General features: G+C 46.7%; 1 protein-coding gene and 1 pseudogene across 21 annotated transcripts in view; both read right to left on the bottom strand.

Annotated features, from left to right (window-relative positions):
- FNBP1 (formin binding protein 1) overlaps positions 1-20612 on the bottom strand; it is a 145236-nt gene that overhangs the window by 15628 nt on the left and 108996 nt on the right. For 5 of the 21 annotated variants that reach the window (XM_045469884.1, XM_045469883.1, XM_045469894.1 and 2 more), the window contains 4 exons: positions 19416-19562; positions 12487-12684; positions 11367-11519; positions 1100-1209 (listed from right to left, as the gene is read on the bottom strand). In XM_045469884.1, coding sequence (XP_045325840.1) covers positions 1100-1209; positions 11367-11519; positions 12487-12684; positions 19416-19562 — 608 coding nt within the window. Of the gene's footprint in view, positions 1-1099; positions 1210-5637; positions 5653-8170; positions 8255-11366; positions 11550-12486; positions 12685-19415; positions 19563-20612 lie in introns of all 21 variants that reach the window. The other 16 variants (XM_045469879.1, XM_045469878.1, XM_045469888.1 and 13 more) reach the window with 7 other exon arrangements.
- LOC123593886 lies at positions 10004-10101 on the bottom strand (annotated as a pseudogene).

The following is a 20612-nucleotide window of genomic DNA, read 5'->3' on the forward strand; positions in this document are numbered from 1 at the left end:
CCCCTACAGTCACGATTTAATAAAAGAAGAAGGTCGGGGGTGATGGGTGAAGCAGGTGAAGGAGATTAAAAGCACACGATCATGATGAACACTGCGTAAAATATGAACTGTCGAATCACCACATTGTCCACCTGAAGCTAATACGACACCACACGTTAACTCTACTGGAATTAAAATTAAACACCTAGAAAGAAATACAAAATTTAAGGGTCGCCTGGCTGGCTCGGCCGGGAGAGCGTGCGACTCTTGATCTCGGGGTTGTTGAGTTCAAGCACCACGTTGGGGGTAGAGATTACTTCAAAAGAAGTAAATAAAAAATTTTTTTAATGCAGAAATATAGAAAAAAAAAATAATCTTATGTATTTTGTTGCCCAAACTCAGAATAAAACCTATTTGTGAAAAGAATTCTCCTGATCGGTACTGGAGTTCTCCAGGAGACTCCGCGACAAAACACGCGGCCGAAATAGTCACTTATGTTGAACCCATTTTAGGATTTCCTGTCTTTCCAAACTGAACCTGAATTCCTCTTTTTCTTTCTTTTTTTCTTTCTTTCTTTCTTTCTTTTTTTCTTCCTTCCTTCCTTCCTTTCCTCTTTCTTCCTTCCTCCTTTCCTTTCTTTTTCTTTTCTTTCTTCCTTCCTTCTTTCCTTTTTCATTTTTCCTCCTTCCTCCCTTCATCCTTCCTTTCTTTTCCTTTTCTATCTTCCTTCCTTTTTCTTTTTTATTTTTCCTCCTTCCTTCCTCTTTCTTTCTCTTCCTTCCTTTTTTCTTCCTTCCTCCTTCCTTCCTTTTCCTTTCTTCCTTCCTTCATTTTTCTTCCTTCCTTCCTTCCTCTCTTCCTTCTTTTTTCTTCCTTCCTCCTTCCTTTTTTTTCCTTTCTTTCTTCCTTCCTTCCTTTTCCTTTTTTCTTTCTTTCTTCCTTCCTCCCTTTCTTTCTTTCTCTCTCTCTTTCTTTCGACTTTTTTTTAAGTCATCTCTACACCCAACGTGGGGGCTCGAACTCGCAACCCCGAGACCGAGCGTTTGAGAGCTCCCCCCGACTGAGCCAGCCAGGCGCCCCGAACCTGAATTTCTCAGTAAGTCATACTGCTGCACTCTACCTTTGGTCCATCTCCTTTTGAATTTCTTTATTTAATTCATCGACTTTCTGCTGCAGCTTTTTCCTTCTCTGCTCAGGCGGGAGGTTGCTGAAATCCTCTGGCGCGGCGCCCTGCAGATGCAAACATGCGTGAGCCAGCGGCAGGGCTGGAAAACAGACACCGAGGGAAGCCTGCAGGAAAGATGCCCCCAGACCCCGGGGGCTGCAGATGTCCGCATGTGTTTTCATGAAATCGGTGAAGCCCTTTCCCACGACACCCAGCTGAGTCGCAGAATCAGTGCATGCAAACCGCCAAGGAAAGTCCCACAGACCGGTTCCCGCTCCAGGTCTGCCGGCCCAGCCGCCTTCCGCCAAAGGCAGAGAGCGAGACGGCAGAAGGAGGGAGGCGGAGAAGTACCTCTGACCCCCGCGAGAATCCACGAGAAACCCATTTTGCGACAGATTCTCCACTTGACCGTCAGGGTCGGTGGCATCGCTGAAGTCTGAAGGAAGTTTGGAGTTTCTGCTTCCTTCGTAAAACACAGGGACAAGCGCCCCTGTCACCCATGTCCCGTCAAAGGCACTGCTTTCCTCCCTGATCTTTCTTCCCATTTCTGCACACAGGCGGAGGCCAAAAGTTTCCATCCCCAGCAAGTGACAGATGGGATATCTGGCTCCTCAGAGACCGTGGGTGAAAAGGACATTAAAACATATATCCTCCCACCTCCCCACCCCCAACCCCCCCTGGACCCTTCCCTCTGAAAGTCTGGTCATGCCTTTTGACATCTAGAGGGTGACCGCAGAAAAGTCCGCGGAGAGCTCGTGCCCCGATCTCCACACCGGCTTCCCAGCGTGCAAATAAATCCATGCCAGCTGTTTCCAATCTGGCAGGAGGAGCAGATTTTGACATCTTGATCCCCCTTCAGAAACAATTCCTATCTTTCCTCTGTGCCTGCGATCTGAGCAGAAAATATCAACAGCGAGCTTCCAGACAGATGCTTATGCGTTAGAAGCTGCGGCTAGGCTGTTGGTCCCCGAGTGCTTTGACTTCAACGAGGCTGTGACCATAAAGACAGAGAAATGTATTCCACAACCAGGGAGAAGCCAAGGAATTGAAAAAGAGATCCCCCCCCTCCCCCCCGCCGCCTTGCTTTCGAGCCAATTAAACAAAGACTAGACTGGCTCGGGAGGGGGTGGAAAAGAGGGGACCCAGATAACGGAATTCTGAAATCAAGCTGAATTTGCCAAGCAGCTAATATGGTGCTTTGTGACCAAGGCTCCTTGGCTGCCTGTGACAGGATGCCAGGTTGCTGGGCTGGAAGCGTGTGATTCAGCAGGGTTTACCCGAAGGCCACGCACAGACCTCTCAGCTGATGCTCTCAGACTTGTGCGCGCGTGTGTGTGTGCGTGTAAGAGAGAGAAGATTTGAGTGAAACCAGAACAGAAGTGGCTATTTCCCTGATGGCAAACCGAGCCAGTCCAATCGCCTCGACAGCGAAGATGAACCAGAAAGAAATCAGACTTGTTTTTTCTTTCCCACGTGGAACTACCGTGTCGGTAACACTTGAAACCCTCAATCGTGTGCTTTTTCACTTGGCTGAATTCGGTCGCCGGGCCTGCGAGCACGAGACTCTGTCCTCGTGCTGGGTTGACTCCAAACAGATCAGCATGCTTTCCGGAATGGAGGGGCTTTTTGTTCTGTGTTGCTTTTCGGTGCCGCAACAAGTCACGGCCGCCAGGAAACCTAGCGAGCGGTCGATGTCGATTCACTGATCTTCACTAAGCCTGACTGTGTGCTGGGAGTCCCGAAGAATTTTTTTTCTACAAAGGATGGAAAAGGTCTCGTGTCTGCACTGGTCAGTGCGGTAGCCGCACAGAGCTGCTGCACATCTGAATCGCGGCTAGTGCAACCGTGGGACTGCTTTAAGTTTTCGGTTCATTTTCCTGAACTGAAATCTGAAGAGCCACATGTGAATTGCGGCTACCGTACGGGACGGCACAGGTCTAGATGGAGAACAGGTGTAAGATTTGCGTTTGGTGTATCCACAGCTGCAAAGGGATCTTCAGTAAAACGGACAGTACTTAGGACTTACGAACAGATGCCCTCAACAACAAAAAAGTTAATTTTAATCATTTACGAAAGCTAAAAACGGTTAAATGATGAAGGAATGAATTAGGGCCCTTTTGATAGATATTCCGTGTTTCTGTATTGCTGTTTAGAAACTAATCTCGGGGCACCTGGGTGGTTCAGTCAGTTAAGTGCCCCGACTTTGGCTCGGGCCATGATCTCACAGTTCGTGGGTTCGAGCCCTGCATCGGGCTCTGTACTGATGGCTCACAGCCTGGAGCCTGCTTCGGATCCTCTGTCCCCCCCTCTCTCTCTGCCCCTCCCCTGCTTGCACGCTCTCTCGCTCTCTCAAAAAATAAATAAAAATATTAAAAAATAGAACCTAATCTCATGCACTATGCCTCAAACAAACCTCATGTCGCCCTTGGAGATGCAGGTCGTAACTTCTACATCCAAAGGAGCGTATGGTGTCTGGAAGTGCCTTAAAAGGCCATGGTGTCCAATTAGCCTTTTAATTCCATGAAGGAATTTATATTTCTAGCTTCGGGTCAGAACAGACTTTCTGAAGTCTTTGGAATGGCCTGGTTTACAAAGAGACTGGCCACACCAGGTGGCACTGGTGTTTCAGGAGGGGGGGGCGTCAAAGCACGTATGGCCATTTTAAGTGGCTGTGGCTCTAGGAGGAACCTGTTTTATCCACTTCTGGAATCAAACACTTGCTCCGGAGCATTTCCCCACAAACAGCCCAAGCACGAGCTGCTTCCTGGGATTTTACGCTTGTTTCCACCCCAGGCGTCTCTGGGCAACACTCCACTTCTTTATTAGCGTCTACGTAACGATATAAAGCAACAATTCAATACCGGGTGGGTAAAATGATTTCTATCTCAGACAGAAAGACCGCCTAATATTATTAGTGATATTATCCTTTGTTGCCAGCACCTCAGCAGAAGAAGAAATACAGAAAGGGCAAGGAAGGAACCCCAGTATCTGAGAGACTCCTACTTAATCGATCTAATTTCTCCCCAATTGTTGCTGTCGTTGAACGCAGTTCATGGAAACATTTAGAATGTTTTTCTTCTTGTAGACACTTTAATTAGGGACTCGTCTTGGATTTTGAGTTTAAGAAATGTTCAATTTAATAAAATATTCATTTCCTTCCTTCCTTCCTTTCCTTCCTTCCTTCCTTCCTTCCTTCCTTCCTTCCTTCCTTCCTTCCCTCTTCTGGTTTTGGCGTTAGGGTAATGCTGGCCCCAGAGAATGAGTTAGGAAGTATTTCCTCTGCTTCGATCTTCTGAAAGAAATTATAGAGAACTGATAGAATTTCTTCCCAAAATATTTGGTAGAATTCACCAGTGAGTCCATTTGGGCCATGTGCTTAATTCTTGAGAAATGAATGGTAGGATCAAATAAATGTGTGTGTGCGCACATATGCGTGTTTAAGTACGCTCCACGCCCAACGTGGAGCTTGAACTCATGACTCTGAGATCAAGAGTCACATGCCCTATGGTCTGAGCCAGCCAGGCACCCCTAAAATATTCATTTTCTTTAGGGTTGAGTTGGTTGCCAAATACTGAGTCAGGTGGAAAAAATTCTGTATATGCGCACATATACATATACATGCACGTGTACAAATGTGTACATCAGGATAACCAGAAACTCTTATCCTGCATTATCAACAGAATTGCATAAAGTGCTGACTTCATCCCTGGTTGAATTGTTGCAATTTATCATGGTCCATAATTTTAGGAAATTCTCAGCTGTGCCGTTGAGACTACTATGTAAGTTACACGTATCTGAAGTACAGTTAAGGGTTATAGAGTTAAGAGTTTCTTTTAAGAAATTTAATAATGATTAGTCTGTTTACTAGGGCTATATGCAAGTAGGTAGGAACAACACAGAACACTAAGTACATTATTTTAGAAAGGCTTAGGAGGCTCCTTCCGGTGTCTGTAAAGTCACCTTCTGATTTCTTAAATCAGCGATGCACAAGGCACCCACGTATTTATGTAGCAACTTTAAAGATTGCGTGGCTTGCGATTCTCGCAGGCTGCCTCAGACCTGAGTTTGAGACCGGCACCATCCCTGCACGTGTCCTTCAGGCTCCCCACATCTTCCATCTGCTTCTGGGGTCCCCAGGGAGGAGCACCCTCCAGCTGCGAAATTTACCTTGACTCCAAATGATCCCATGAGCCATCCCCCCGATATTGAGTATTTCTATTTATGCTCGCACTTACATAAAGCTTATGAATATTTGCCATCCTCTTAAGGCCCCGATAAGAAAGAAAACCAAATCAGGAGTTAAGCGTTAATTTTCTTAGCAACTTGAAAAGATTAAGATCGCCCCTATTAGATTTTGGACCTTTGTTTTGCAAAGGTCTGATGAAAAAACACCAGCAAAAGCACACGCAAAGGAAACACACACCAAAAAAAAAAAAAAAAAAAAAAAAAAAAACTGATTAGATTCAGGACATGCATAGAATAATTGTGCTTACCAGCTTGAGAGAAAGCTTCATGTAAAAATTGAAGAGGTAACAGGGGAAAAAAAGAGAGAGAGACAACACATCAGAAGAAGAGGAACTCGACCAGTTCCACCGTATTAACATAGCACATAAATTCACCTGTCGCTTGTGCAAATGGCTTGCAGCGGATCTGTGCAAACGTTCACAAGAGGGGCTGACCCCTGCCAAAAACCTTCTTTTAGCTGCCACGTTGCCAGAGCAAAGAATAAAGATAGAAGAGGAGAGTTTCTGTTCACAGTTCTGTATCGGTCACATCAGCCTGGAGATGAGCGAAATTACGTTTGCAGTGGGTAACACATGCGGATAATAAAAGCCAAGAATAATCAGGTAGGCTTTTGTTCACCAAATTTCACATGGAATGTTTTACGCACAGCGGGGGTCTGGAGAGCAAGGACTTCCACAAGGTACAAGTAATCTATCCTAAGGAATTCTAATAACTGGCATTTCTTAAAGGCACCCACTCTCGAGTGGGTGAACGGGGGACCAGGGACTGGAAGTTGCTTGAGGAAACCACCCACAGGAGCCAGAAAGCCTCTCTGCACCAGGCTGGAGGCAGGACGTTGCTCTCTCCCACCTGAGCACCGCTCACCACCTCCTGCACCGTGGAAGGTGTATTCAGAGGCTCTCCATCCACTCTGAGCCCTACCCCCGGGGGTTACATAGCACTTGGGGAATTAACAGCAGCAGCTGCTCTGAAGGTTACCTTTAGGTAACCTTCTCAACTACCGAGGGACACTTACTCCTTGCTGTGGATTTCCTGGGACACAGCAGGACACAGCAGGTGCAACTCTGCTGGGCCTGCAGATTAGCAAAGGTATAGTGACTCCTCGACACAAAACAGATGACGAGGCATCTCCGAATTAGCAAACGAAACATTCGGTTCTTCGTTAACAGGGGGGACATGCTCTATGGCTATAAAGCAGTGTTTTGAGAGCGCAGTGCCTTTTTGCTTAGCTGTCGTCAATCCTAAAAGTTCCGGCAGCTGTAGTAGGATCAAAAATATGTTGGGGACAAAGCACCGAAGAAAGGGCCCTTTGATTTTAAGTGGCGAGTGGGGAGGGTGTTAAAATTCCTTAGCCAGATTTAAAAAATCTTATTCTTAAGATTAACTCAAAATGGACGCTTCTTTTTAAATAGGCAGGAAGCTTTTAAAGACATTGCCCTTATGGGGGAAAAAGAAAGACTCTGAAGGAAAGAAGTGGCTGGACAAAACTTTTGGGAGAACACGGTACACACGGGCACACTCGCGACTGTCTTGTGCGCCCCTCCTGTGAGCTTTAGCACAGATCAGTTTGTCACGACTTGGGTTCTTTACAGACAACACCGGGTGCACAGCAGAAAACTTTGCGAATATCTTCCCTAGAAAGCACACTACCACCTACAGATGTCTCCTCACACGTTATCGTCTTCAATGCTGCTAATTCAAAGAACCGGCATTTCAACTTCATACATTACCTGCTCTCTATTCGGCTACTTCGGTCACTTATATACGTATGCCAGTTATGTATTCTTCCTTAAGCATCCCGAAAGAAGAATTCTAACATCAAACCTCATGGCACGGGAATATCACCACTTCATAATGAAAACGAATCATGAGGACTGGAAACAAATCCGAGCACCAATAGGAAAATACCGAGTTTTCAAGACAAAATTCGATTTTCCGAAGTGGACAGTGATGGGTAATCTACATAAAGCACCAGCACGGTGCCACGTATTCTTGTCACGATTGTTATGAACTGGTTTTCGGTCGTGCGTTGTAAGCCAGCCAGTTAGATCATTTAACATTAGAAACCGAATCATTTGAGAGAATCGTTTTCAAAGACGGCATTAAGTGCGCTGCGAGACACCCGGGGGACTAAGAAGCTGTCAGTTTCAGGCAACAAGTATGTCAATAACACATGAGGGAACACAGAGCCAGCGGGTCCATGTGTTATTCTGCAGCCGCAGGTACTAACCTCAAGTACGAAGAAAGGGGACGGTGAAAATAGATACACGAGTAAACGTGTTTAAGGTCCATGGAAAGTCACGGTACTACTCTATGACCTTGCTCGTTGCTTCAGTGGTCGTTCTGGCTCTCCAAGCTTTACGGCATAACCCCCTTACGGATCCACCTGTTTCCGACCGGATCGTGAGCCCTCTTGCTACGCAACTGCCGTCCGTTAAGAGTGTCCTTCTCCTGGGACCCCGCTCTGTGGCTGCGCTTATGGGTGAGACTCTGCCGTAAAGGCATATACCCAGGGACATCGTCTCAGACGGCCGAGCTCAGCTCACTGGCATTTTTTAGGCAGTTTGGTGGTTATTGGGAAGTTGGGTTCTCTTCCCCCCTCCCGCCCCAAGCTTTCCGGATGAAGGAGCTTGGGATTGCATTTATACTGAGAATTAGGCTTTTTCTGTGTCCAGGTCTGCCAGTGGAGAATTTCATTGCTGGGTCCCCAGTCTTGGTGCTGTCATAGGGGTTAGTGCCTGTGCTGTGACCGTATGACCTGGCCGACACATGGAAACTTACAACATAGTCCCTAGCTTCAAAAGCATACGTGGGCTTCCCTATCGTCCTCTTCATGAGTTCTTTGTGAAAACAGAAAGACTGAGTCTGCCAATAATCAGCAAGAGAACAAGATAAAATAAATAAAAAAATTACAGTAACCATAAAACCGCAACATCTGACAAACGGTCGGTAAGGACTTTCCAAATCTTTTCATCCACTTTGATGGGATTTTTCCATGCAACGAGCTCTCAAACGTGGGGGAAAATATGTCCATGTTTTAGATTTAGAAGGCCCTTGCCCAGCCCAGGAAAAGAAATCTTAATTTAAGGCAATAAAATTACATCTGTAAATGGCAAACCGAGACCATACTTTCTAGTTTCACTTTTCTTATGGAAAGATGAAACCATGGCTGATCATGCTCAGGTGACCTACTGTAGAAATGTTCAGTGAAACAGAATCTTTTTGCAGATGCCAACGGCTTACAACACCCTTCCCTGGTAGGGTTGCTTTACATCCGATTTGTTAAAAAATAATATATTAAAAAAAAATAAAATGAAATTGGTTTCCCCAAACTTCAGATTGCTTTTTATTTTTGAACTTCCTAATCGTACTCCGGTCATGAGTTTCCTTTTCCTTTTTCTTTCCTTTTTGTTGACTGCTACTTCCTGAAGGGAGGGTCATCCAATGTGACCTTTGCTAAGAGCAGACTGACCAAAAGTTGAGGGAGGCAGAAATATGTTTCTATTTCCTTACTGATGTTTCCAGTCTGTATATGTGTGAGTTCACTCTCAGAAAAGCACACTCACTATTGAGGAGAAATTTTGTTAACCCTGTTTTTGCGGAGCACAGGTTTAAAGAGTAAGAAATAAACTTCATTTTGCTGATGACCATTTTTTTTTTTTTAAAAAGGGATTTTCCTTTAAATCTTCATGATAGCTGGTTTCTCATTTCACTGTGTTAAGTGTTCAGTTTTTCCTAGCCATCTTTCCCGTACGCTTATTGATTACTGACATTCTTTGGTCTTTTCCTAAACATTCAGAGAACAGCATGAGACACAGATTCAGAAACCATTTGCAACCGAAACAAATGGGAAACAATCACGGATATTCAACGTACTCCGTTAGGAGATTCCAAAAGACCGTGCAGAGGGGTTTATTAGACATATAATAAATGAGCGCTCTGTAAAGGCTTTGGAAGTGGCCGAGATGGGTTAACAGACTTACGGTTGATGTAACACGTTATACAGTCGAGCAACAACACCCTGGCCAGATGTTGGAAATTCTTCCAGGAGCAAAAGCGGGATGGACGGGAGTGTTAAAAGCCAGCCTGATCGAGCCAGGGATTGAGATCTCCTTATAGAGCTCAATGCGATCCGTCATCTACTTGTGATGCTATACGCTGCCTCCTAACAACGGCTCTCCTGAAGTCTTGCGGAAGTCAAATCTCTAATTCTTAACCTGACACGCTGGGTAACCTTAAAACAAAATAATCCCACCAACAATACAGATTCTTTCCATGAAACACTGGGATTCCCTGATGAAAGAAACTCTGCACATAAAGAAATAGGGGGGTTGTCCCTTGCTCTGTTTCCTTATTTATTTTTAAAATACGGAACGCGCAGGGGCGCCTGGGTGGCGCAGTCGGTTAAGCGTCCGACTTCGGCTCAGGTCACGATCTCGCGGTCCGTGAGTTCGAGCCCCGCGTCGGGCTCCGCGCTGACGGCTCGGAGCCTGGAGCCTGCTTCGGATTCTGTGTCTCCCTCTCTCTCCGCCCCTCCCTCGCTCGTGTACTCACACTCGCGCTCTCTCTCTCTCTCTCTCTCTCTCTCTCTCAAAAATAAATAAATAAACATTTAAAAAAACGGAACGTTTCATGATTTTGTGCGTCACTCTCACAGAGGGACCACGCTAATCTCCTCTGTATCGTTCCAATTTTAGCAGATGGGCTGTCCCTTGTTTTAAAAGGCAACCACTTGGCTGGCTGTTATTTACTTACACGTCTTTCTTACCCAAAGGAGGGGAAGAGTAAAACTCATGTCGGTACAAGAACGCATCCCCCTGCCACCGGACAGCGATCCCCGAAGGTCAGGACAAAAGACCTTTACTGGATACGTCACCACGCTATGTGTCTGTCTGCTCCTCATCGCCACACTTCACTCGTTATTCGTCATGGAGAGTACTGGGGGCATGGCTTAGAGTACACTGATCGGTCAGATTTATTTGGGAGGCTACGGCTGACTCCATTCCAATCTCTTCCCGTAAGCCACACGGGTATCTACTTTTGGTTCCTGGATCAATTCCACAAGACCCTGTGAGTGAAGCCAGGCAATGGTAATCAGCGTGGCAAAGTGGAGAATAAATGACCTCCACTGGCGGGTCGACCGTGTGGTACCAGATTCTCCCTGAATGTGGATGTCGCAAAACCTCGGCGTAAGACGAGCGGGCTCTCTGGCTTTCATTCTGGCTCGCCGTCTTCCTAAGTTCATCTTTTTTTATGCCTTAGTTTTCTTGCCAGTAAGATAAGGAAACCTCGGTACCTAGGTTCGGAGGGCGGCTGAAGGAAAAGTAAACGACCACACAGAACAGGGTCTGGTACATCACAAGCGCTCGATAAACGTCAGCTGCTTCTTACTTTCACCCTTTAAAGACAAATACTGCGTTCGGCCTCTTCCGGTCAACAGGTATTTTATCAGTCTTGTAAGTTCAGCCAAACAGCTAAAGAAACCACTGTAAACTCATGGCATCTCCGCCCTCCGAACCCTGAGGCTCAGCCCAGAGAGAAGTGTCTCAGCGACACTCAGGTTGTTTTGGGAATTAACAAGCAAGTATTTTCTGAGAGTACAGTGACTTCCAATTCCTCATCTCGTCTGCCACTGGCTTCAGAGAGCGAACCGAAGTTTTCCTTTTTTGGTAAAACATTAATGACTTAGATGTTTTAAAAGGGAAGTGGAGAAAAGTCCTTCTGAAACGCGCGAAGGGCGCACAGAACCCTGGGCTGGCTGGCTTTCTCTTCTTCTTTCCGTCCATTCTGCTTCCTCCTTCCTCCTCCCCTCTTTCTATCGTTGTTCTTCTGTCTAGCTATGAGGAATCACAGGCCCTTACGGTTTCACGTTATGGGCAAACACAACGGGTTCAACTCACAAACGAGGTCACGTGACGCAGAGCCAAACACGCAACCCAAGCGCACGAGAGAGACAGGATTCCGGAGCGGAACTTACCCCACGCTTTAGGCTCCTGAAGCAGTGGATTTTGGGTTTGGAGGTCATGAACTCGTTGAAGCGATGGGAGAGGGGTTCCTTTTGCTGCTTGGGAGACTGGGGGCCGTTGGGAACAGCAGTGGGTAAGGCAGAGGCAGGGGGAGGAGGGGGAGGCTGATGGGGGGATGTTAAAAGGGACATAAGCTACATGTGAGAGACGGAGCAGTGACAGAGTAAAATCAGAAACAAGAAGATAAGACACAAAACAAAAATAAGCATCAAATCATATTGGAAATCCAAAGCAAGTACAACGCAAAACGATCGACTATCCCGGCCATGGTCCAAAAGAAAACACTGGGGAATGTGACGAAAGTGGAGGTTTTTAGTAAGCAGAAGCAACAAAAGAAGACCAAGGGCTATCTGACCAGCAGCTCATGCAGACTTTCCACATGCAAACTAGGGCTTCTGATTAGTTACGCCAAACCCGTTAGAGCCAGAAGGGCCAAGACTTCTAACCCGCCTACGCTAACAGAGCTGAGCTCGGTGGGAGAAAATGAAGGACCCGACAGCCTCTGCGAAGCACATAGCAAGTTATCCCGAGGCAAAAGCAGTCACGCGGCCTTGACCACAGCCGACGCCCAGGTTAGAGCCGCCATGCGCCTGCGCATCACACTATCAAAAGAAAACGCAAAACAATGGTCATGGACGCACACAGGTTAACACGAGTTCAACACCGAGTTATTAACCCATGGAAGCGATTCCAATGAGAGCTGCTGATAAATCGTTATCGGAATTCTGCGCGGTAACCCCTCTCCCAGCCGAGGCGACCGGGCGTCTGGGAGACTTAGCAGTGAAAGGCATGATGGGAAATGGCCGAGAGGTCAGTAGAGGTCAGGGTTAGCGTGGGCGACACGGTACAAAGTGGTAATGCATCGGAAGTCAGACAAATGGCCATGGCAAAGGTTCCACCACCAAAGAGAAATGATGGTTCAAAATAAAACAGCTCACTAGCTTTTCTTTCTGTGCATTCTGCGTTCTGTTTAAAATTCTTTGCTTGTTTGTTTTTAAAGGCTTAACAGAGAAAGTCAAAAATCGCCACACTTTATAAAACTCCTTTCACACCGGGTCCAACCATCAGTACCTTATTTTTTTTGATGAAGGGCCACAACTTTCCTTTGGATTTGCCACCAAATTTGAGCTCCGGTTTGCCTTCTCCTCTGGAATTCGAGAGGCTGTTATCTGACACGGTGCGCTTCATGGGCTGAGTGTAATCCTCAAATTCAATGTCCCCGGGAGGCTCAAAGCCGGACTTGTAAGCTTCTATGACCAGCTGCGAATCCTGAAATGACACCCACCAAACAGGAATGCATTTAAATACGTGCAAATACCTTTTACACGATGAGTTATGATCATACAGCTGACCGTGTAAAGAATTTTGTCCAAATAAGGACTCACAGAATTGTATCTATATTGGTTAATAACAGATTTTTTTCTAGTCAAACATATATTTTTTTTCTTTTTCTTTTTCTCTTTTTAAAAATTTGTTTAAACCTTTATCTTTGAGAGAGAGACAGAGAGCGAGCAGGGGAGGAAGAGAGAGAGAGAGAGAGAGAGAGAGACAGAATCCGAAGCAGGCTCCAGGCTCCAGGCTGTTAGCCCAGAGCCCGACGCGGGGCTCGAACTCACAAACCGTGAGATCATGACCTGAGCTGAAATCAAGAGTCGGGCACTTGACCGCCTGAGCCTCCCAGGCGACCCTCCAGGAATATTTTTATAACTAGAAAGACTAAGTGCCATTTGTAAAGGTATGTGTCTAATGGAGATGGGAGAATACTTTTAAGAACCACCTGTCCACATATGGAGAACCAAATACTAAGGAAGAATGACTTTGCTAAAAGCAGGAGGAAAAAAATGAACGGCTGTTACGCAATTCCCTTGAAAAATACAGTAATACAAGAGTCTGGTTCTCACCAGAAATTCCTAAGGTAATTTAGCACCCCCCAAAGTCAAAGCCAAGAGGAGATAATCGCTCTCATTTCTTTGGTTCATTGTGGTTCAGGGGTTTTAATTCATCGCATGATTTTTCCTTATGTATGCATTTGTTCACAGTCCCAAAGGCAAGCTCCCTTCTGTTTTTCCTCTACTGTATCTCCAGAACCTGGATGGTGCCTGGGGAGAACCGTGGGCGACAAATGTTTGTTGAATAAATCAATGAACTCTATGGTGTGCGCGCTGCTAGGAACTCTGGGTGCCTCACCTTCTCAGGGTCAGAGAGCGCAGACAAACGTGTGAGGCCATCACAACCATAATGTCACAGAAAGATAGACGTATACATAAAATATCACAGGGGCGCCTGAGTGGCTCAGTCGGGTAAGTGTCTGACTTCAACTCAGGTCACGATCTCATGGTTCATGAGTTCGAGTCCCACGTCGGGCTCTGTGCTGACGGCTCAGAGCCCAGAGGCTGCTTTGGATTCTTGTCTCCCTCTCTCTCGGCCCTGCCCGCACTCACACAGTCTTGCTCTCTCTCAAAAACAGATAAGCATTTAAAAAGTTAAAGAAAGTAACTATAGAGAAGGCAATCTAGAAAGATCTCAGTTCTTTTCTTTTATTTATTTATTTTGAGAGAAAGAGAATGAGGGAGAGGTGCAGAGAGAGAGCGCGAGAGAGAGAATCCCAAGCAGGCACCACCCAGTACAGGGCTTGAACCCTCGAACCGTGAGAACATGACCTGAGCCAGAGTCAGATGCTTAACTGACTGAGCCGCCCAGGTGCCCCTGGGAAGATCTCAATTCTTTTTTTTTGTTTGTTTTTATTATTTTAAAATTTTGTTTTAATGTTTATTTTTGAGAGAGGGAGAGACGGAGAGAGAGACAGAGCACAAGCGGGGGAGGGGCAGAGAGAGAGGGAGACCCAGAACCCAAAGCAGGCTCCAGGCTCCGAGCTGTCTGCACAGAGCCCGACGCGGGGCTCGAACTCACAAATCACAAGATCATGACCTGAGTGGAAGTCAGACGCTTAACTGACTGAGCCACCCGGCCACCCCAAGATCTCAATTCTTAATACAAGCCCACATTTTAGCAACTATTCTAGCTACTACCTACTTTGTAGATGGGCCATAGACTGCGGATTATCTCCTTTTTTTTCTTTTAATTTTCTTTAAATGTGTATTTATTTTTGAGAGAAAGGGAGAGAGAGAGAGAGAGAGAGAGAGAGAGAACGAGTGGGGAGGGGTAAAGAGAGGAAGACACAGAATCTGAAGCAGGCTCTAGGCTCTCAGCTGTGAGCACAGAGCCCAACGTGGGGCTCAAACCCGTGAACCATGAGATCATGACCTGACCCAAAGTCGGACACCTAACCGACTGAGCCAGCCAGGCGCCCAAGACCACCTAAGTTTTGACCTCTGAGATCTCTGAGACATAGACAGGACAGGGTACCATTTTATGAAGACTCTTTAAAGGGATGGTGTGGACCCTTCTCTATGTTCTGCTTTCTGGAAGTCGGACGTGATGGCTGGAGCTCCAGAAGCCACGTTGAGTTTGAAGGTCACATCATCAAAAGCTGTGAGCTAAGAGGAGCCCGGGTCCCTGAGGTCTTAGAGACATCTGTCCACGCCATGACTGGACCCTCTGCCTGCAGACATCCTTCACGTGACAGGGGAAACAATCCCCCTTGTGTAAGACACTACGCTTCTGGTCACACGCGGGGAGACGTATGCTAGCAGAGTCGGATCCACAAGCCCGGGTGTGCCAGTGAGCACGCCGCTGTGCTCTAGCGAAAACATGGCCATGTGAAAATAAGTGGAAACTGACCTCACATAAATAAACCAGCGGGAACGCTTAAGTAATCATGTGATTCTGACACTGCATTAAGGGGGAGAGGGGACATCCGGTTTGTTGGAGAGCTGGGGGCTTTAGGACCTCCTACCCCATTTAAAGAAATAATCACCTCTTCCAAATCTTTGCTCAAACGTCACTCCTTGGTAGAATACCCCACAGGCACTTCTAACACCCTTTCCTACCTCATTTTCCCCCAAATGCTCATCCTGGTATTTTATTTTATTGTACTTTATTTTAGAGAGCACACAAGCTGGGGAGAGGGGGACAGCGGGGGGAGAGAGAGAGAGACAGAGAGACAGAGAGAGAGAGAATCTTAAGCAGGCTCCATGCACAGCGCAGAGCCTGACGCAGGGCTCGATCCGACGACCCTGGGATCATGATGTGAGCAGAAACCAAGAGTCAGATGCTCAAGTGACTGAGCCACCCAGGGGCTCTGCGCTCATCCCGTTTTAACACTCGTTTATTTTGCTACTGTCCGTCTCCGACTTTAGAACTGTGCCTGGCACTTGCGAGTGAGTGGGCAGATGCAGACGTGTGCCAGGAACGGTGGGCTTAAGGGAAAGAACATGGGTTTCGGAGGGTGTAACAGCGGCCAAACATGAACAGGCGGAGAGCGAGAGCGTGTGATAAAAGGAAAAAGGGCGACGGAAACAGCAAAGATCAAAGCAGCAGGACCACACGTAACTGTGCTAAGAGCCGAATCTGCCGAAGAAGATAAACTTGAAACACACTGCGAGAACAGGGCAGGCGGAAAGGAATGTGCAAGGAGAGGTGGTACACAGGGATTAAGGAATATCTCACCCTTGAATTCTCAAAAAAAAAAAAAAAAAGCAAATGGAAACATTCATTCAAGGAACACCAAAGATTGAGGGAGTAAGCCAGGCAGGTAACATTCCAGGCAGAGGAACAGCAAGGTAGGAGCATCCTTTTGAGCTTACGAGGGAGACAGCCTTGGGGAGAACAGAGAATAGGCGACGTGGGACGGATAAATGGGGAGGGAGGGCGTTCCAGATGGTTCAGGGCGTCGAGGCCCCAGTGGCTTTGATTTTTTCCGGGAGACAGGAGCCCTGTGAGGGCCCTGAGCAGAGGAGACATGTGACCTGGCTTATCGTTAAAAAAAAAAAAAGAACCCTCTGGTCTCTGTGTTAAGAATGAACGGGGGGCGCCTGGGTGGCGCAGTCGGTTAAGCGTCCGATTTCAGCCAGGTCACGATCTCGCGGTCCGTGAGTTCGAGCCCCGCGTCGGGCTCTGGGCTGATGGCTCAGAGCCTGGAGCCTGTTTCCGATTCTGTGTCTCCCTCTCTCTGCCCCTCCCCCGTTCATGCTCTGTCTCTCTCTGTCCCAAAAATAAATAAACATTGAAAAAAAAAAAAAAAAATGAACGGGGGTGGGGGACAAAGGTGGAAGACTAGTTAGAGGTCTCCTGCAGTCATCCGGGCTCCTCCTGCCCAATCCGAGGTGATGGAGATCTTGGATCAGGAGAGGTGGTGAGAAGGGTGTGGGTTCTGAAGGGAAAGCCAGTGGGATGGACTGATAAGTTGAAGCAGGTGTCAGAAAGGGGGTGGGGGGGGCGGGCATCAAAGATGATTCCTAGATACACGCCACTGGAAGGACAGAAATGCTGTAACGGAGGCAGTGCGGACCCCGGGAGGCGCGGGTGTGGCCAGACAGGTCTGGAGCTCCATTTTGGATACACTAAGCTTGAGAACATACTAGACCTCCAAGAGGTGAAGCCACTGGGCAAGTGAATGAATGAACCTGCGGTGGAGGGGAGAGTCCAGGCTGGCATCGTAACATGTGGGATTCATACTTGAGATGGGACTTAACGCTCCAAGAGTCTACGGATCGCTCCAAGGAGTCAATGGGCAGAGTTCAGAGATCCGAGATCAAAGCCCGGGGGTGCTCCCCCTTCAATGGTAAGAAGAAAGAAAAACACGAATAAGCAAAGGAGACTGAGGCAGTGAGAAAAAGCCATCACGTTACGGTTTCCTGGGAATCACGTAAAGGAAGAGTAAGTAGGGGGGTGGCCGAGGGGGGGCCGGTGCTCCTAATTCTTCAAGTACTTGAATAAGAACTTGAATGAAGACCTAGAAAAGACCCTCGGAGGGGCGCCTGCGTGGCTCAGTAGGCTGAGTGTCCGACTTCGGCTCAGGCCGTGATCTCACGGCTTCTGAGTTCAAGCCCTGCACCGGGCTCTGTGCTGACAGCTCAGAGCCTGGAGCCTGCTTTGGATTCTGTGTCTCCCTCTCTGCCCTTCCCTGCTCATGCTCTGTCTCTCTCACTCTCAAAAATAAATCAACATTAAAAAGAAAGAAAGAAAGAAAGAAAGAAAGAAAGAAAGAAAGAAAGAAAGACCCTTGGACTTAGCAACATAAAGGTCACAGGTGAGAAAGAATTATCAGTGATATAATGGAAAATAAGGATCCCATAATGGGAGAAATATCCTATAAATCCAGCGGGCTCACAATTTCTCAGATAAAACCTATAAAGGGAAACCCATCCTTCAGACGTGATCTGATAAATCTCAAGGAAATTTCAAGGAAAAAGAAATTTCCAAGCTTCTTACTATAAGAAATTTAAGCCAGGCTTGTTTCAGATTTTCATCAATGCCAGAAGTAATGAAGCTAAGGGAAAAAGTCAAGAACTGACCTCACTTCTAAAAATTTTTTTAATGTTTATCATTTTTGAGAGAGAGAGAAAGAGAGGGGTGGGGAGGGGCAGAGAGAGAGGGAGACACAGAATCGGAAGCAGGTTCCAGGCTCCGAGCACAGAGCCTCGTGCGGGGCTCGAACTCATGAGCCGCGAGATCGCGACCTGAGCCGAAGTCGGACACGCAACTGACTGAGTCACCCAGGCGCCCCATTACTATTTCCCTTTAAAAGGTCCCTCCCCACAGTATTTTATTGATGACCGTTGACATTTTAAATAGGGAGATTAGAAAAAGCCTCACTGAGACTTGATTTCCCTCTATGAGCCAGGCATCGATGAGCCACCATCAATGAAATTGATGAAGCAATGGCAATAAGGAAACGGAGCAGGCACTCGTTGCATGGAAAAACTTGACTGCGTGGACGCAAGCCCAGTCACGTGTGTCTAAACTGTTTTTCCCTTCAGATGCTTAAAGGAGATAAAGAAAACCACCATCAAATGAAGAAATTTTCAGCTTCAGGAAAGGATGGTTTGATCACTTGTGAATCCATGTGGGCACAACGTAGTTTTGTGAGGGAAACACCATTAATTCAGAAGCATCAGTAATTTTCCCCCCAAAAGTTGGCTGAAATCCCCGAAGAAGAGGGCTCTCGGCAAATAGATGTTACTAAAACAGAGGTCGAGGAATCCTAAAATGAAAAAAATATGCCTGCTACTGGAACTATTCCCCCTAAAAACACTTACCATTTAACACATTTGGAAGTATTTCTGCACATTGGATTGACGAGAGTTTTTTGTTTGTTTACACACATGGCCTTAAACGGTAACACACATATTCTTAGAGCAATGAAAAATCTACATGCTGAGATATGTTCATACAGAAAAGACGGCTTTGATCCCTCGCCTGGACTCATTTTAAGACACTCCTATGACAAGAAGACTTACGACATCGCTTTTTGTTCAATATTTGGTTTTGCAAATTAATGAATGTTTGTAAAAGCCTATGCTGGTGTTCTAGTTGATACTTTTATTGAGGGAAAACAGGTTTCTAGGAAAGGAATCCAAACGAATGACACTGGCCCTAAGCAGTGTTCTCAGATGGAGACGGTGTTGCCCCGTAGGGGACATTTTGCAACGTCTAGAGACACTTTTGACCATTACAACTTGGGAAGGGGTGCTTCCGGCATTTGGTGGGTAGAAACCAGGGATGATTCTAAACACCCTTTAGTGCTCACGACGGGTCCCTGCGATAACGAATTACCTGGCCCGAAACGTCAGTAGTGCCTTAAAGAACCAGATCCCATATGGGGGGTTATTCAGCCAACTGACAAGAAAGCCATGTAATTCTGCGATGTCTCAGACTTATCTGTGTCTCCCACAAAAGAAGTTTGAGAGCTGAATCCAAAACGCTGAGGGATGAAGAGAACACTCGAAAGCAGTGTAACGACTGCTCAAAGTACTGGTGATCACGGGAAGCAACTCCCCACCGCGAGATGATCCAGTGAGGTCGCTGGAGACGGTGGCGAAGAAATGGTGGAACCAGAGATACTTGGTTGTAAGTTAAGTCCAAGCTACAATACTTACATTCTTCTGATCAATCGATTCGGCCGCCTTTACTATTTCATCCAAGCATTTCCCAATGATCGGAATCACCTGCCGATCAACTTCTGCGTAGGTCTTCATTGACTCCCCAATCCTCAGTATCCTCCTTTCCTCCATCTCCTGTATTTTCTGCAACATTAGATTTTGTATGAAATTAACGTAGTCCACTCTTACTTACGGAAGTTGCCTTCAGTGGCGCTGTTACCTCTAGCAAACAGTCTAGGAGGGAAACAGGTCCATCGATAGGGTTCGAGCTAGACAATCATTGTAATTATTGCCTCCACATTCACCAGCTGTACACGTTATTTTATGAATCGTTGGGCTGCCCAAATGTATCCAGTAAAACCTTGGATTGCAAGTAACTTTGTTCTGCAAGTGTTCCACAAGACAAGCAAACATCTCTAATAAACTTTAACTTGATAAACGAGCGACGCCTCGCAAACGAGTAGTACGCGATGCCGAGTGTCACAGGATCACAACTGAGCCCATGGTTCCTAAAATTCACTTTGATATACGAGTGCTTTGGACTGCAAGCATGCTTCTGGAATGAATTACGCTCGCGCACCAAGGTTTTACTATACTTTATAGGATTCCATTCCAGCTTCATTGAGAACCCCAAACTCAAGTGCTTTTATCGGCGATACATTTCAGACAATCTCTTCTGCCTTTGATCCCCTACTTCACTCTTTACCAAAAGCCTGGCGTTAGTTAACCGCCTCAACCCAACACAGGCCGAGATGTCCCTGGTGTATCTTCCTTCTACAAGCTGGACCTTCTTGTTTGCTGTGTGCATAGACACTAAGACGCAAATACTTGTTATTTTCCCTACAACTGGACACAAGTCATAAAAGATTCCCAAAGCGCGGGGCGCCAGGGTGGCGCAGTCGGTTAAGCATCCGACTTCAGCCAGGTCACGATCTCGCGGTCCGTGAGTTCGAGCCCCGCGTCAGGCTCTGGGCTGATGGCTCAGAGCCTGGAGCCTGTTTCCGATTCTGTGTCTCCCTCTCTCTCTGCCCCTCCCCCGTTCATGCTCTGTCTCTCTCTGTCCCAAAAATAAATAAACGTTGAAAAAAAAAAAAAAAAAAAAAAGATTCCCAAAGCGGGAGAACACGTATACATCTTTCTTCATACCACTACTGACAACCTAAAGTAGCCCAAAGGAAAACAATCCAGAGAAAA

Source organism: Leopardus geoffroyi, chromosome D4, assembly GCF_018350155.1.
Source record: "Leopardus geoffroyi isolate Oge1 chromosome D4, O.geoffroyi_Oge1_pat1.0, whole genome shotgun sequence".
Classification (NCBI taxonomy): Eukaryota; Metazoa; Chordata; class Mammalia; order Carnivora; family Felidae; genus Leopardus; species Leopardus geoffroyi.